Here is a 17,107-nt window from a genome sequence, read left to right as displayed (position 1 = left end):
ATGGCTATTATCAAACAAAGAGAGAGAGAGAGAGGGAGAGAGGACAAATGCTTGTGAGGATGTAGAGAATAGGGAATGTTTATACACTGATGTTGGGAATGTAAATTGTTACAGCCACTGTGGAAAACAGTATGGGAAGTTTCTTGAGAAATTAAAAATAGAACTACCATGTGATGGACTTAATCCACTACCAGGCATGTATCTAAAGAACTGAAACCAAGATTCCAATGAGACATCAGTTCTCTCATGCTCATAGTAGCATTATTCACAATAGCCAAGGTATGGAAACAACCTAAGCATCCGTCAATGAATGAATGGATAAAGAAGATGTGGTACATAAATATACAATGGAATAGTATACAGCCTTAAAAATAAGGGAATCCTGTCATTTGGTACAACATGGATGAAACTAGAGGGTGTTATGCTAAGTGAATTAAGTCAGAGAGAGAGACACAACTACCACATGGTATCACTTATATGTGCACAAAATTTCAGTTATAAGTTCTGAGGATCTACCATGTCACATGGTGACTATAGTTGGTAACACTCTACAACTGAAATTTGCTAAAAGAATGAAACCTGAGTGTTCTCACCAAAAACAAACAAGGAAATAAGGGAAATCCATTCACAAGGTGTCTGTATATCAAACCATCATGTTGTACATGTTAAATATCCTACCACTGGGGGAAAAATTGAACACTGGAGTCCAAGCGGGGACTGAATCTCAGAAGCAACAAATAAGAAGTCTAAATGCCAGGGATGGACTAGTTCCAAGAGTACTTAGACACCACGGTAGAATTATTTATTGCTCTTTAACCAGTCATAAATGGTACTGTGAAGTGGGAATGAGAGTTAGGTTGCAAGCAGATCAGTGGCCCCCAACTCTGGGAAGCTAAGAATTACATGGAATTGTGCAACACTTAAAACACCTACTCAAGAGATACATTCAATTACTTTTAGCCAATATCAGTCTTAGGGTTAAAGGCTAAAATCTGTAACATGGCCTAGAGATTTCTGAAAAATATGGACACTGCCGCCCTCTCCAGGCTCATCTGATACCACGGCTACCTGGCACACCCTCTGAGCTTCAGTCATCCTAGCATTTACTTTCTCCATGGGTCTCTCCCAGAGTCCGCTACCATTTTTCCTTCTCTTCTCTGTATCTAGCTAGCTTCCTCGGGCGCATCTGCATCTAACCCTAGGAATTTCAGAAAGAGGGTAATGTCTAGTGACCCATTAGTTCTAGGTGAATAAAGATTGAGGAAAAAGCCACTGAATGTAGCAAAATGTGTCATTAGTGAACTTCAAGAAATGAAAAGAAAATGGGAGAGTATAGAAAGCAGGGCAGAATAAGGAGTGACAAATTAGAGGAAAATAAATAAGGAGTGGAAATCAAAGACAATGGATATAGAATACTTCTCAAAAATCACCTGAGAAAGGGTGATGAGAGCAGAGAAAGCGGCGGCGGCGGCGGCGCCGTGGGGGACAAAGGGCGGGCGGATCGGTGGGGAGGGGGCGGGGCGCGGCCAGGCCAGGCCCGGGGGCTCCGCATGCTGCAGCTGCCCCCGGGCGCCCCCGTCGCCGCCCTCGCCGCGGAGCCGCACGGAGCCGAGCGCACGAGCTAACCCGAGCCAGCGGCCCGGTGCCAGCCGGCGGGCGTCCCGGAGGCGGCGGCGCAGGGAGGGGCTCGACGCGCGCACGTGGCCCCGGCGGCCGCCGTGGCGGACAGCAGCCCCGCGGGGGGGCGCGCGTTGGCGGCCCCGGCCCCCGGGCCAGGTAGTGGCTGCCCAGGGCCCCGCGTCCATTTTCGGAGCCCGCCTGGGGCTGCAGGCGAGGGCCTGGACGGAGCGGACGACGAGGGCCCAGTGAGGCGCCAGGGGAAGGTCACGGTCCAGTACGACCGCAAGGAGCTACGGAAGCGCCTCAACCTGGAGGAGTGGATCCTGGAGCAGCTCACTCGTCTCTACGACTGCCAGGAAGAGGAGATCCCAGAGCTGGAGACTGATGTGGACGAACTCCTGGACATGGAGAGCGATGATACTCGGGCTGCCAGGGTCAAGGAGCTGCTGGTTGACTGTTACAAACCCACTGAGGCCTTCATCTCTGGCCTGCTGGACAAGATCCGGGGCATGCAGAAGCTGAGCACACCCCAGAAGAAGTAAGGGTCCTCGACCCAGATGAACGGTGGCTCCCACAGGCCAATCGCTGCCCCCTGACCTCGTAGCAACAGCAATACCGGGGGGCCCTGCGGCCAGGCCTGGTGCTGTGAGCAGGGCTCCCCGTGCCCCTGGCCCAGGGGCCTCTTCCCTGCCCCCTTGGTTTTCCACTTTTGGGGTTTTTTATTATTATTAAACTGATGGGACTTTTTGTGTTTTTATATTGACTGCAGCGCGGGCCCTTTAATAAAGCTAGGACACGCCTTTGCCTTTGGTGCAAAAAAAAAAAAAAGGATGATGAGAGATTTCCTTTGGAAAAAAAAGGAAATGTTATCTGGGTCTGGAAAGATGGGTAGGAATCAGAAGAGGTTAAATTACACATCTTGAATCTACTCAGTCTTGTTATTCATCTCATAAGATGGGACATTACTAGAGGAATAGAAGGCGTGGTCAGTGTGAGTCAAGCAGCCCGGCCAGGGCATCAGCACTGCCCATGGAGGAGGACAAACGGACAAGAAGGGAGGACCTCACATTGGCTTAGTCAGGAGATGCACCCGAGCAGTGACCACTTAACTTTCCCAGCCCTTCCAAAGCCGTATGGATCTTAAGTCCCTGTATTAAAACACTCATGGTCAGAATTCACAGCAGGGATTCTGTTTTCTTGGCCAAACCCTGACTGATGGGCAAAGTAGAAGGGTATTGGGTCTGCATAACTTAAGGAAGCTAAAACTGAGGAGAGGACAAAGAGGGAAAAACTAGACTGAATGAAGAATCTGTAATGGAAGGAGAACAACAAGCAAAACGGCTTTTCTAAAAGATCAGAGGACTTGCACCTAAGAGCACACTGGTAACTGGAAATGGGTATTATTAGCAGCAGTGAATCACCTGCAGGGGCAGCTGGGCATGAGGGGATGAGCTGCCAGAAGAAAGACGCGCACAAGGAATACCTGAGGAAAAGTGGAGATAACCATTCAGCTGGGATCAGTGGAATCACAGGTCATTCACATCCATGATTAGGAAGCAGAGGACGTTATCTTACACAAAAATCTAGTGACCCAAATGAACTAACTCAAGCTTTAGAAATGATTTTTCCACCTACCTCAATAATGCATGCAAATACTAGCGCCAGAAAAATAGAACCCTTTCTCTATTATCACCCCAAGATAAAAATACTCCTGTGAATTATATAAAAGAACAGTTAATCTTTTCCCTTTCAGACATACAACACCCATTAAAATAAATTAATGTTTTTATACATCTGTCAAAGACAGATTATATATACTGTTAGTAAAGATCATTTGGGTTCATTTCTTCTACTTAGGAGCATACATATGAATGCAAATTAAAAGTACACTATAAAAATGTTCCAAGAGTTCCAAGAGCCTCTAACTCTCTTTCACATAACACTAACAATCAAGAGGAAAGGATATTTCATGTCTCACTTTAATCAAGTATTCTCCAAGGATGACTACATGTCGCAACCATGGATAAGTTCTGATTTCCTTAGAAAACATCATTTAGATTATTATTTTTTAATTCTAGGTCAACACAGTGGTTCCTAAACTTGTCTTCATGCTAGAATCATATGAGGATTTTTAAAAATTCCAAATCCCAGTCTACCATCTAGAGCAATTAGATCACAACCTCTGGGAGTGAGGCACAGGCATCATTATTTTTTGAAGTTCCCCAGGTGACTCCAACGTGCAGACAGGCTGGAAACCATGGTGTTAATACAGAACTGCTTAAAGGAAGCCAGATCAGCCCTGAGAGCAGCAGCCCTCAGACTGCGCTGCACACCAGGATTGTCTGGGGAGCTCCAAAATCCCTAGGCCCAGTTGCACCCCAGACTAATTAAAATATAAACTTTGAGGGACGAGAGCCAGCCATCAGTTGTTTTTTAAAGCTCCAAATGTGCAGCCAAGTTTGAGAATCAATGTGGTTTGTAATACTAATCACCATCATTAGATGTCTAGAAAAAGAACTTTATTGATACAGTAAAAATTCTTATTAAAACTCAAAAAAAGGAGGAAAAGAACAGGAACATGTATTATGTAAAAATAATGATGCTCTAGCAAGCAGACAAGCTCTTATATTAACAATATTGAAAATTAAGACCGCAAAAGAAAAAGACTAAGCAAGACAAAGGGATAAAAAGTAACGTACCTACCGTCATTTAAAGAGGACTGATTGAATCTTTCCATCTCTACATAATTAACAAAATATGTGCCTGTCCTATTCACTACTCTTGCCAAATGTCTAAGTTTAAGAAACCTTAAAAAGAAAGAATTTTAGTGGTAGGAAAAGGTTTCTAAATGCTCAGATATGTAAATTGAGTGACTGAATAATTTGAAAGCAAGGAAAGGTCACTTCTCATTTCTCACTCCCATTCTAATCAGTAGTTCCTGGCCACTCTTTGGTTTTGTTGAAAATTACCTCAGTGAGAACAAAATGCATAGTACATTTCAAATGCAGCAGAAGGTGTGGTTGAATTAAGATGATTCAATGATATAATTTTTAAATGTTTATTCAATCTTCACTTTCATGTAAATATCTTTCAGTGGAAGGTTTAAGTATCATTTAAGACAGATTTTATAAAGTATAATTAGATGTGCTGTCAGATGAGAAGACAAATTAAAAGTGCAATTCACAGTGTTATGGCAGCAATGCCACCCGGAACGGCTGATCTTTTGCGCAACATTCACAACAGAATGTAATCCAGTCTCCACAGCACATGCCATTATAGACTTGCAAAGATACTAGCATTTAAATTATTAACCAATGCAGTTTCCTTTGGTGAAAAAACCCATGTGCTACATAAATGGGGGGAAGGTCTTTTTACCTTTTTCCAACTGACAGCCTCGTTTAAAAAAAAAAAAGCCTGTTACCATCAGTTCATCTGAGTAACAGCTAGGCAGGCACCACCATCAACAGTACATGCTTAAGACAAAATTATGTGCAGACATCTCTACAGCTGTTGGGGCCCAGGACAGACTATCCCTTAGGCCTCGATGGCACATTTATTATTTTGATTCAAAGTTATTTGAGAAATAGCTGGTAGGAAAAAAAGTATTAAAAAATTTTTTCTGACTCCCTGCCTTTCCCTTAGTGCAGAAAATGAAGGTTTACCCAGAGGAGAGAAAGCATCCTTACTACCACAGTTAAAGAAGTTCAAGCTAAAACTAGATAACCTATTACCTCTTCATGAGTTCACTACCCCAAGCACAAGCCCCTCTATTTTGTTAAATCTTCACTAATAATGGTTTCTTTGTCTAAAAGTGATATATAAACTGCCTGCTTTGGTCACTTTGGGGGTCTCCTGTCTACAAGACTTCTGTGTGTACCAATTGGATTTTTTTTTTCACATGTTGATCTGTCTTGTGTCCGTTTAATTATGAGACCAGCCAAAAAACTCAACAGTTGAAAGGGGAGCCAATTTCCCCCTGCCCAACACTGCCAACCAATTAGAGACTTAGCAGTTGTTATAAATGCACACCCTTGGGCCAAAGCCAGCTGAACCAAGAGATTTCTAAACTATCCAGCTTCTAATGCAGAGGTAGGTGCAATTGCAGATATCAGGAGTCTTACCCTGAAACATCAAGAGGAAATCAAGAGGCAAACCTGTAAAAAGCACTTTTCTCTCTTCATCTGCTTGGAAGAAACTTAAAAAAAGAAAAAGAAAAAAAAAGTCACAGATGTTATGATTTGCCTTTTCAACCTCTTCGTTAAGCCACTACTGGACTCACCAGTTACCCAATCAAAAGGCGATGTTTTCCCAAACAACCTGAATTGTGATTCTTAATTAAACAAGGAGGCCAGCAGATTGTGGGAGCTCTATATGTCATGGAAGGGCCTGTGTAACCAAACCAAAATCTAAGCCTGTAAATGCCTCAGGATTACAAAATTGAAGCTTAAGGACAACCAATCACAAACCACCAACCAGGCACTAAGATACAGACAATCAAATAGTTTCCTTTCTTTCCTTCCACAACTTCACTCTGTAATTATTTTCTTGGCTCCTGTAGGTAGAGGTCCATAAGCACTTTTACTTCGGTGCTGCCAAATTGGAATCGATCTTTGCTCAGATTCTTAACATTTTTAATGATTCAGTTTATGTATCAACATACATGACTGAAAATAAAAATCACAAAACCAATTTTAACTTAGCACATTAAAAGGAATGTATGTGAATCATCTAAATCAGCTTTTCCTTTGAATCTGGTGAGCAATGTTTATTATGTTTCAAGCATTATAAAGAAAATGAGATAATCTAAAAGCCATTCTTTTTCTAAGCATAAAATATTTTGCAACTTTTCATATGAACTTGCCTTATAAACTACCTAGACTTTAATCCAAATGAAAGACTCAAACTTTTCTGCCCAAACCTCATTAAATGGTTGATGTGATTAGCATTTCAATTCTCCTCTGAGCAAAGTCTATGGATAAATAAAATGTTTTGTCTCCAAATTTTAAAATGGTTCTAAATAGCTAGTATTAAAAAAGCCTTTTTAATTTCAATTATCTCCTTTCCTGAAAGATGGTCTATGCTTTTTGCACCCACACTAGAACTATTATAAAAGCTCTAGCAAATTATGAAACAAAAATGCCTCATTGTTTGATTTTCCTCTTTGACGTTGTTCACCAAGGGTGCACTCAATGTCCTGTCTTCCATTGCTTAGCCCAGACAATGGATGTGCTGCTGTCAGCCGGCTCTTTCTGACTGAAACCTCTTCTTTTGTGCAACTCATTCAGTAACCCTGTACCTGGCCTCTAAAAAGAATAAACTTGTATTTGTACATCTTACAGTTGGTAGACCAAAGGAGTAAAATTGTCACTCTTTTTAAAAGCCTAGTTTCCTTGGTTGCATTCATTTAATTCTACAGGCCTTTGTCATTCCTAAAGTATGCATCCACTCTTTCCCTTTGTCTCTCTCACCATAAGATAAATCAATGCAAAACAGCCACTTTTGTGAGCATCAGTCTTTCAGCCAGCCTCTTATAAAGCAAACATAGTGGTGTCCTTATTCTTCTGATCGGTTCTCAGACATCCTCTGATGGTTGAGGAGGCAAGGAGGAGAGATAACAAGAGGAAAGAAAGGATCATAATTTAGGTTTCAATATATTAAGAATTTGTCTTTTTGATTAATAATTCATTTTATAAGAATCATGAAAACAGCTCTACAACACTGTCCATAAGGGTGTTCAGAAGCAGTGAAAGGGAGCAGAATTTGCACCCCCCCCAAATATGTCTCTTTGGCATAAGGATTATTTTAGGGTGATTATTTTTAAGAAACAGCAGACATAGGAGAAGCTCTGAAAACCAAGTAGAAGTTTTCTCAGAGACATTTACAAGGGAAATCATCATTTGTAACCGTGTCTCCCTTTCTGTACCAGGAAGAGGAGGATGTTTAAGTCTCTAGAAACTCTTATCAATGGAGAAGGCATGGATTGGAACCTGCATAACATCCATAACTTGACTGCTGGGCTTTGCCTGGTAACCTCCCATAACTGGCTTCTCTACAGCTCCCAACATCTTCTATTGTCTTTTGCTGAAGAAGGTATTAAAGGGGGTGGCTTGGGCCATTTGGGGGAGTTACTCAGCTTTCCTGGGTATCTCCCTTCTATATAGGAGGTAAACAAGTTATTAAACAATCTGTTTGTTTTTCTCCTGTTAATCTGTCTTTTACAAGGGGGGCAGGGGCATCTCACCCAAGAACCTAGAAGGGTAAGGGGGAAAATTCTTCCTTCTCCAGAGCAGCATTACCCAGATTTTGCTTAGCAATGAATATTTATTGAGCTTTGTGACTTTGGGCAGTTTCTTAGCTTCTCTGTGCCACATTTTCTCATGTGAAAATGAAGGTAATAATATTACTTCTCTCAAGAGGAGATTATTGGATTAAAAGGGATAATGTACACAAAATACTCCAACTACCTGAGTAATTGGGTTAAATTTAATTTGACAAATTAAATTAATTTCTTATTTTGAAAGCAGAATTTAATGAAGATCTTCAAAAGGCCTAGTACCCTCTATCTAAAATAAATCTGATGACCTCAGCACCCTTATCTGCATTAATCATACACATCACACCCTACCTTCCAAGATATCCACCTATTAATGTCATAATATTGTGACAAATACTCTAACTAGGAGACTTAATAATTTCCAAAGTGAAAATGTATTTTGAAATTTAAAAGAAAGGAGAAATGTTCCTATATGAGAAAGAAAGAAGGATTGGCATACATCTATGTCAGACAGAAATATTCAGGGGTGGGGAGAAAAAACAGCCCGCAGGTCTACACACCCCCCCACATGCATTAGACCTGGGTGTCCTTGTGGTGCTTAGTGACTCTCAAAATTGAAGATACCTTGGATTCATCTGGGGAGCAATTAAGTCTATGTAGAGAAAATGCAGATTTCAGGGCCTCAACTTCAACTACTGAATTAGAACCTTGGGATGCAGAGGAGGGTAAGAGCCTAGAAACTGACGCTAGACAAGAACCCCCTCCTAGGCTCAAAGACCCCCCACCCCAGTGACTATGATGCATAAGTCCATGTACCACACATTAAGAAACTCTTAAGAACTGAAGTCTGAGTGAGCAGTAGCTATGCTCACTGATTCTTGCCTACATTTGCGTTGCTTTTCAAATGAGGCACACATCCAGATGTTCAATTTCCTCAATGAACCCTTCCAACTGCCTCCTAGTCAGAAAAACCAAGAGTCTAGCTCTCTATTAACTGAGAAAGTGTGTGAAATTCATTTTCATGGGAGAATACACTTTGCTTCTTCAGTGCTAAACCATAATAGGTTACAATGTGAAACTAAATGACATTTGCCATTTTCCAACAAATAACTTGATGTTGTTTTCTTTTGATATCAAATGAATTAGCATCAAAATGAATTTTGGTCAAACTCCCCCCAAATACCACAGTCACTTTGTAATTGTGCAGCACACTGTTTAATTTCCTTGCCACTGCACTGCATTTACCACATAATTAAATAAATAGTAATTATCCTTTGAGGAACCAATACCTGAAAAGAATGTGTGTATGCTAAAAGGAATCACTGTCTTACTGAATAAACAAGAGAAAAAGATCATTAATGAAAGTATAAAAATTAAGCCACTTAAAAAATATCTCAAATGTTGTAAGTTTTAGACTATATCACATGGAATGAAAAAGGAACAAAGTCAAAAAGAGAAAATTTAGTGAAATGGTGATTCATTTACTGTATCATCATTTCAGAACTTGAAGCTGGCAGCAGCAGTTCACCCTTTCCACTTAAAAAAAAAAATGCTAAAATCCAAGTGAATCTATAAAGCCAGGGTACAGGAAGAGTGTGAAAGGAGTGAGATAATGTATCTTCTAGCAAGTCACTGAAGTACTGCCCAGAAAATATCTTGAATTGGATAAAATGTCACTTGAATTGGAAAAGGAAGGAGAGTTCATAAGGAGGAAGTTAAGAAAATAACAGAAAATAAGAGGAAAGAATGAAAAAAAAAAAAGGAAATGAAAAACCACTCTCCAAGAAAAAAGCAGTATTGCCACAAAGTAGGTGGGCAGCACAGCCCCCACCCAGGCAGCTCATGGGCACAGTAAGGATGCTGAGGAGGCCAGCCAGTGAGAGATGCAGGCCTAGGGAACCTGACCAGAAGAGACGGCTCACAGGGAATCATCATGGAAAGAGGGAAATAAAGAGGAAAAATTAATCACTCTCTATGTTCATTTTCCACACCTCCTTCCCATAGGCAAAACTTACCAACTCTGTGTTTATGAAATAATACTTTTTATACCACACTGACTAGAGGCATTGTTGCTCATGTTTGTTTAGAAAACTTTTTTTTCTTTTACATACGTTATCTTTAAAGTGTATTTTGTGCTCATGAATTGTTCAGAGCATTTTTTTTTAACTTCCAAATACTCTTTCTCCCACAGGAATATGCCCCTGGAATCACAATATAAGAGAATCAAAAATGATTATTTGATTTCCAAACAATAGAGCCTGACTCTGTCTTTTGAACCTCAGGTGCAAGGAAACAGCACACTATCAGCATTGTAAAGCCTCTCTTTTGTTTAACTTTCAATTTATTTCTAATCCTCCCTTGCTCCATAGACCCCCTTTCCTAAACTGCTTGCTATATGTCCTGAAATATGCCAATATCTTTATGAAAATAGTAAGCCCATATGAATGTTTAATTGAGAATGTAGTAGTAGGCTATGCATCTCATTTTTTATTGAAGTATAGCTGATTTATAATATTATGTTAGTTTTAGCTGTATAGCACACTGATTCAGTTTTATATATATATATTTCCAATTCTTTTCCATTATAGGTTATTACAAAAAGCTAAATATACTTCCCTGTGCTATATAGTAAATCCCTGTTATTTATCTATTTTATAAAAAATAGTGTTTGTCTGTTAACTTCACACTCCTAATTTATCCTTTCAGCCCTGTTTCCCCATTGGTAACCATAGGTTTGTTTTCTATGTCTCTCAGCCTATTTCTGTCTTGTAAATAAGTTCATTAGAATAATTTGGCAGATTCCATATATAAATGATATCATATATATTTGGCCTTCTCTGATTTACTTCACTCACTATGATAATCTCTAGGCCCATCCATGTTGCTGCAAATAGCAATATTTCGTTCTTTTTTATAACTGAGTAGTGTTCCATTACATAGACAGACAGACAGACAGACTGACCACATCTTCTTTATCCATTCACCTGTTGATGGACACTGGATATTTAGGTTGCTTCCACATCTTGGCTATTATAAATAGTGCAGCTATGAACACTAGGGTACATGTGTTTTTTTAATTAAAGTTTTCATCTTATCTGGATATATGCCCAGGAGTGAGACTGCTGGATCAAGGAGCCTCCATAATGTTTTCCATAGTGGCTGTACCAATTTACATTCCCACTAACAGTGTAGAAGGGTTCCTTTTTCTCCACACCCTCTCCAGCATTTATTATTTATAGACTTTGTGATGATGGCCATTTTGACTGGTGTGAGGTGATACCTAATTTTGGTTTTGATATGCATTTCTCTAATAATTAGCCATGCTGAGCATCTTTTCATGTGCCAGTTGGCCATCTGTATTTGGAGAAATGTCTGTTTAGATCTTCTACCCATTTTCTGATCGAGTTATTTGGTTTTTTGATATTGAGTTGCAGCAACTCAGCATCTCATTTTTTCATTGTTTCTTTATTTCTTAACTTATACCAGGTCCTTAATATCTAAGCTCTTAGTATCTATCCATGTTACCCTATTTACACCTAGGTTTGTTGCCTTGAAATGCACATGTTAAGCATACATCTCCCATATTTTACTGCCTCAGTTCCCTAGCTATGGGCATCTTTGTTGTCTCTGAAGGAGAGCAGAATATGCCACACCAAAATATGCCACTTCACTTTGAAGTGCAGTTACTTAAGGAACAGCCAATGGAGACGGATACTCTGAGCCTCTTTGTTCCCCTGAAAGCAGGAACCAAATCTCCCACGTGAAAAGTACCCTCCCCAAACCAGAAGGCTAAAAGGCATCCTTTTATCACCAGAAACAGGGAATTTAGGGCCAAGACGACTATATAACAAGCTTTGTTACCTCTTCACTAATTTACTGCCCCAAGCCCAACCCCCCTTGCCTTGTCAGTTCTTCACAGATGTTTTGTTTCTTTGTCTAAAAGGTATAAATGCTGCCTGCTTTGGTCACTTCTTTGAGTCTCCTATTTTTATGGTCTTCTGTACATATAAAATTATTTTTCTTCTGTTAATCTGTCTTTTGTCTAATTATTAGGCTAAAGATTCAAGAAGGCAAGAATGGAAAAGTTTTCCACTCCTATACATCTAACTCTTAAGTATCACTCCCAACATCACCAAAATTGACGAGAGAGAAAGATAATCCTCAAATATATCCTTTACCCGTGTTTACAAAATGCTCTCAGTTTGTTAGAATTTTCTATAGGGTGTATCAGGTCTGAGTGAGTAACCATGGTGCACATGCTAACTTAATTTCACTAAGTGCCACCAGACTGCTCTCCTGAGTGACCACAGAGGCACAGCCTTGTTTTATCGTGTGCTGCTTTGCTGCACTTTGCTGATATCGCCTTTTTTTTTTTTCCACAAATTGAAGGTTTGCGGCAACCCTGCACCAAGCAAGTCTACTGATGTCATTTTTCCACCAGCATCTGTTCACTTCCTGTCTCTGTGTCGCATTTTGGTAACTCTCACGGTATTCCAGACTTTTTCATTACTCTTCTGTTTGTTACGGTGATCTGCGATCAGTGGTCTTTGATGTTACTATTGCAAATCTTCTGGGGTGACAGCAAACTGAATCAACAAGTGTGTGTGTTCTGACGGCTCCACCAACCAGCCGTCCCCCATCTCTCACCCTCTTCTCAGGCCTCTCTAGTCCATGAGATACAACCACATTGAAATTAGGGCAGTTAATAACCTTGCAATGGCCTCTAAGTGTTCATGTGAAAGGAAGCGTTAACTGATGTGGCAAACTTCATTGCTGTCTTATTTTAACAAATTGCCCCAGTCATCCCAGCCTTCAGCAACCACCACCCTGATCAGTCAGCAGCCACCAACAATGAGGCAAGACCTCCCACCAGCAAAAAGATTACAGCTTGCTGAAGGCTTAGATGATGGTTAGCATGTTTTAGCAATGAAGTCTTTTTAAATTAAGGTACGTACGTTATTTTTTAGACATAAGTGCTCTTGCGCACTTAATAGACCACAGTGCAAAATTTATATGCACTAGGAAACCAGAACTTGGTGTGACTGGCTTTAGTGCCATACTCACTGTATCATGGTCTGGAACCAAGTACCTCTGAAGTCTGCCTGAATTCCCACTAGCAACTGGGTGAGGAAAAAAGGTATAGTTAAAAAAAATTCTGTCCTAGGTGCTTTCCATATATTTAAAATTCATTTAATTCTCTTCTCCACCCTGTGGTCCCACTTTCCATTGAAACTTAGTTTAAAGAAGAAGAAGAAAGAACGGCTTATTTCTGAAAGCACAAGGTCCACAACTGGCATGTAATTTGGGTGAAGCGGGAGATAAAATATGTCATAGTTTTAAAAGGCTCAGCCATGGAACAGACTATTGTTGGGAAGCTAAAAAGCTACACAGTGCTGGACTATGGTGTATTTTCTATACAACACCCTATTTACATTTTTCTTTACAACATGCTACATCTCCCATAAATCCACTCCCCCATTTACACCCAGTGAGATCCAAAATGGCACCCTCGGGGCAGAAAACAAGCAAAAGCTCCCATTCAGATTGCTGTTGACTTTCAGCCTGGGAGACTCTCTGCTATCATCACCAAGCAGTAAAGACTGGGGACAGGTGGCATTCTAGGGCCAAGGTTTATTATTAATTATTAATCAGCACTCTAGAAATCCACCTGAAGCCCCTGCATTTTAAGAATCAGGGAAGTCGGTACAACATCCCACTCACAGCCTGTGAAATAAGCTTAACAGCCCCTATTGAACACATAAAGCGAACACCTTCAAGCCCTAACACTAACACCCCTGTGAGCTCGGGCTTACTCACTTGGGTTCATAGTTAGTATTATTGCTGTTCTGCAGACACATCAAGCATCCCAGGGTCTCTTGCTGCTCCCTCTGCCCTAAACTCTCTATCCCCGCCTAGTCACACGGCTCACTGCTGGCAAAGAGGCCTCCCCAGCCGCCCTTTCTAGCACCGCGCCTCACACACTCGCACACTACTAGCTTTCAAAGCACTTACCCCATCTACGTCCCCACGAGAGCGTCAACACCACAAAGACAAGGATTTTGTCTGTCTTCCCCTGGGCCATCACCGGCATCCAGAACAGCGCCTGGCCCGAAGAAGGTACTCAAATATTTGTGGAACAAATCAACTTAGGTTATGACAGACTGCTGAAGATACAGTAATGAACGCGAGAGCCCAGTCCCTGCCCTCGTGGAGCTTACACTCTTGTAGGGGAAGCAGACCAGGAGGCTGCAAGCTTTGTGGTAGATCTCAGGTCTCCTGATACAGGCAGCTCTTTCTACTCTGCCATGCTGAACGAGATACAAAAGGTGGGGCTGGATGATTTACCAACAGCTAAGGGAAGACCTCAGCAAGGATGAGAAAAGAAGGCTGTAAAAGCCAAATAAGTTGCCTTTTCCCATCATGCATCTTTAAAGCTTTTGTGGCTTTTCAGAGACTCATTCAGATTAGAGGCAAAAGAGGAAGTAGCCATGAGGACTCCTCACTGACTGTTATCACCCTAAAGAGCATTTTCAGTTATGTTTCTTATACACGGGATAGCATTTACTTTTTGAATAAATTATCGCCATAGTAATTTAATTGATGTGCGTACATTTACACATATACATAACCGCAAGTACAGGTTAACAATGGGTCCAAGGACTGACAGTTCCTAAGTGTTTCAGTGACTGTGTAACTTGTCTCCATTGAGTCATGATGCTTATTTTCTAACAGAATGAAAGCAGTATCCATGACGTCTTATTAGAGCTGTGAAAGCGTTCTATCAGCCAGCAAAACAGGACATCCAACCTCTGTCCATATGCATTGGGGTAAAAATACACATCCCATTGTATATTTTAAGCCAGACTCTCCTTGACTCAACTTTGGGGAAGTGAAAGCAACTGGAGTTTTAAACACTGCCCTAGAATTTAATTGAGAAAGAGGGAGAAGGTGAAAGTCGCTTTGAACGTGAAGCTGGGCTGATTATGCAATTTAGCCTCTAGAAGCCACATCTCATTTCTGTTGACGGACAATGCTGTCTTGACACCAGACACATCCAATCAAACAGACTAGCTCCTGCAGAGAGCGCAGGGACTCAGACTCCAATAACGGGGAGCAACACTGGCCTTATGCAGACTTATACAATACGTCCTAAATGCGAGTGAACAAAAGAATGCAGAAATATTTTGCAAAGAATTTTTACTAGAAGTTTATTTTGCCCTGTGTATACTTTAGCTTCTGGGAATTATAAAGGACAAAGGATTAAGCAGCAGTCTTTTGCTCCTGAACTTTTCAGGGCAGGAAAACAACACTGCTTTGTTCTGCACTGTGTAGCATTATGAAATACATTGAATTGTTACAAGAATCCTGTATAGTTATTACAGGTTATTCTTATTTATCTGATTTTTAATTTCTAATATTTTAACCCAATGTATCCAAAATATTATCGTTTCAACATGCAATCAATATGAAAATTATTAATAAGATATTTTACATCCATTTCCTCCCCCCAGATTTTTTTGAGGCTTATGACTGATAAATAAAATTCTAGGATATTTAAAATGTACAACATGATGATTTGATAGTATACATTGTGAAAGGACTCCCCCCACCAAGTTAACACATGCAGTCACCTCACATCCTCATGTATATACCTTTCTTGTTGTTGTTGAAAACATTTAAGTTCTACTGTCTTAGCAAACTTCAGTTACACAATATAATGTTATCAACTATATTCATTATGTTACACGTTAGATCCTCAGACTTTATTCATCTTATGACTGAAAGTTTGTATCCTTTTACCAACCTCTCCATCTTTCCCCCACTCTCCAGCTATGGGGTTATTTTTAAAATCTCAATTGAAATAATTCCTGGTGAATAGAAGTCAACTTCTCAGGTTTCTAATATTTACTTTTGAGTCACAAATCTCCCCTGTTCAGAGACACAGTATTAACATAATGGACAAAAAGCACAAGAATTCATGAAAAAGAGGGTAAGTAAGTTATCACACACTTAAAACACCAGCTCCTTCTTCTTTGAACATTTTTTGATTTTTCTGACTTTCTAACAACATGTTTCTCTTTCTCTGTGATGCTCTCATTTTGGAATGTGGGCAAAGGAATCAACTGTACCTATTTCCACTGAGTTATGATTTTCAGTGACCAAATGAGATTTTTTTTCTTTTTCAGGTTAAGAAGTTATCTTACATAGAAAATGATTTTCTAATCACCATATTTCAATGTGAAATGCTAGTCTGTATGTTTCCTCATTATGTTTGGTTTGTGAGTGGTGCACACATTGGTGATCACAGCCCTGGACCACTCAGCATACTCCCCAGCCTTCTCACCTGACTCAGTCCCCATCCATCACCCTTGGATATCGTTCTTCTCATGATATCTAATGGCTTCCCCAGTGGCCTCTAAGCAAACAGCACACACAAAGCAATTCTGTGCCACACCATCTTTTATATCATGTTCAGCATCTTTCCCATGAAAGAGTTACAGAACCCAAGTCAAATGATCTAAGTTCTGCAGAAAGGTCTATCACTCACTGACCATGAGATCTGGGACACAATCACTTAACCTCAGCAATGGTAAAATTTAACCTGCCTTCCTACAGGTTAATTGCACCAAATAAAAATAAAAGGTGTTATTATACAGTATGAAAAAAAGGATGTGTGTCTGTGTACTTGATACTTGGTCAATTGTAATGAAACCACAAATGGTAATTTGATTGTCAGTATATGGTATTCATCCAAGCAGAAATAAAATACAGTCCTTATGAAAATAAGGCTTTTTGGTCAAACAACTCAATACACATGTACTGGCAATTTTCACCTTCCTCCTCTTCATGGCTGTTTCGCTCAGACTTTGAGCATCAGAGTATGTACAAGAGAGGTTAAATTTTTTTTTTAATTCCAAGAAATATATTTATAAATGTGTAAGACTCAAAAGCATACCAATTCTCTTATGCTTGAAAACTAAAAGCATTCAGATTTTGAATTGCATTAAAATGTGACATTCTATAAAGAGGCCTTGACAGAAGCAAAACCAGGGGGAAGACAAGCAAACCTTCCAGGTCAGACACATTCTTCACCACCAAAGCCACTGTCTGCTACAAAGTACATCTCTTGATCAAGAAGATGAACTCTAGCAGACCCACATCTTGGGGAATTATTTAAAACAGAACATACAAATTATTTCCTTTGAGAAACGC

General features: G+C 40.2%; 1 protein-coding gene and 1 pseudogene across 9 annotated transcripts in view; one reads left to right on the top strand and one right to left on the bottom strand.

Annotated features, from left to right (window-relative positions):
- TAFA2 (TAFA chemokine like family member 2) overlaps nucleotides 1-17,107 on the bottom strand; it is a 528,067-nt gene that overhangs the window by 208,791 nt on the left and 302,169 nt on the right. The window contains exon 1 of one of the 9 annotated variants that reach the window (XM_072973863.1): nucleotides 12,959-12,970. The exons of the other annotated variants lie outside the window; for them this stretch is intronic. Coding sequence (XP_072829964.1) covers nucleotides 12,959-12,966 — 8 coding nt within the window. The 5' untranslated portion in view covers nucleotides 12,967-12,970. Of the gene's footprint in view, nucleotides 1-12,958; nucleotides 12,971-17,107 lie in introns of those variants that run through there. 9 annotated transcript variants of the gene reach the window in all.
- LOC140700379 (protein phosphatase 1 regulatory subunit 14B pseudogene) lies at nucleotides 1,551-2,377 on the top strand (annotated as a pseudogene).

This window comes from Vicugna pacos, chromosome 12 (genome assembly GCF_048564905.1).
Source record: "Vicugna pacos chromosome 12, VicPac4, whole genome shotgun sequence".
Taxonomy (NCBI): Eukaryota; Metazoa; Chordata; class Mammalia; order Artiodactyla; family Camelidae; genus Vicugna; species Vicugna pacos.
This window is presented reverse-complemented; position numbering and strand designations above follow the sequence as displayed.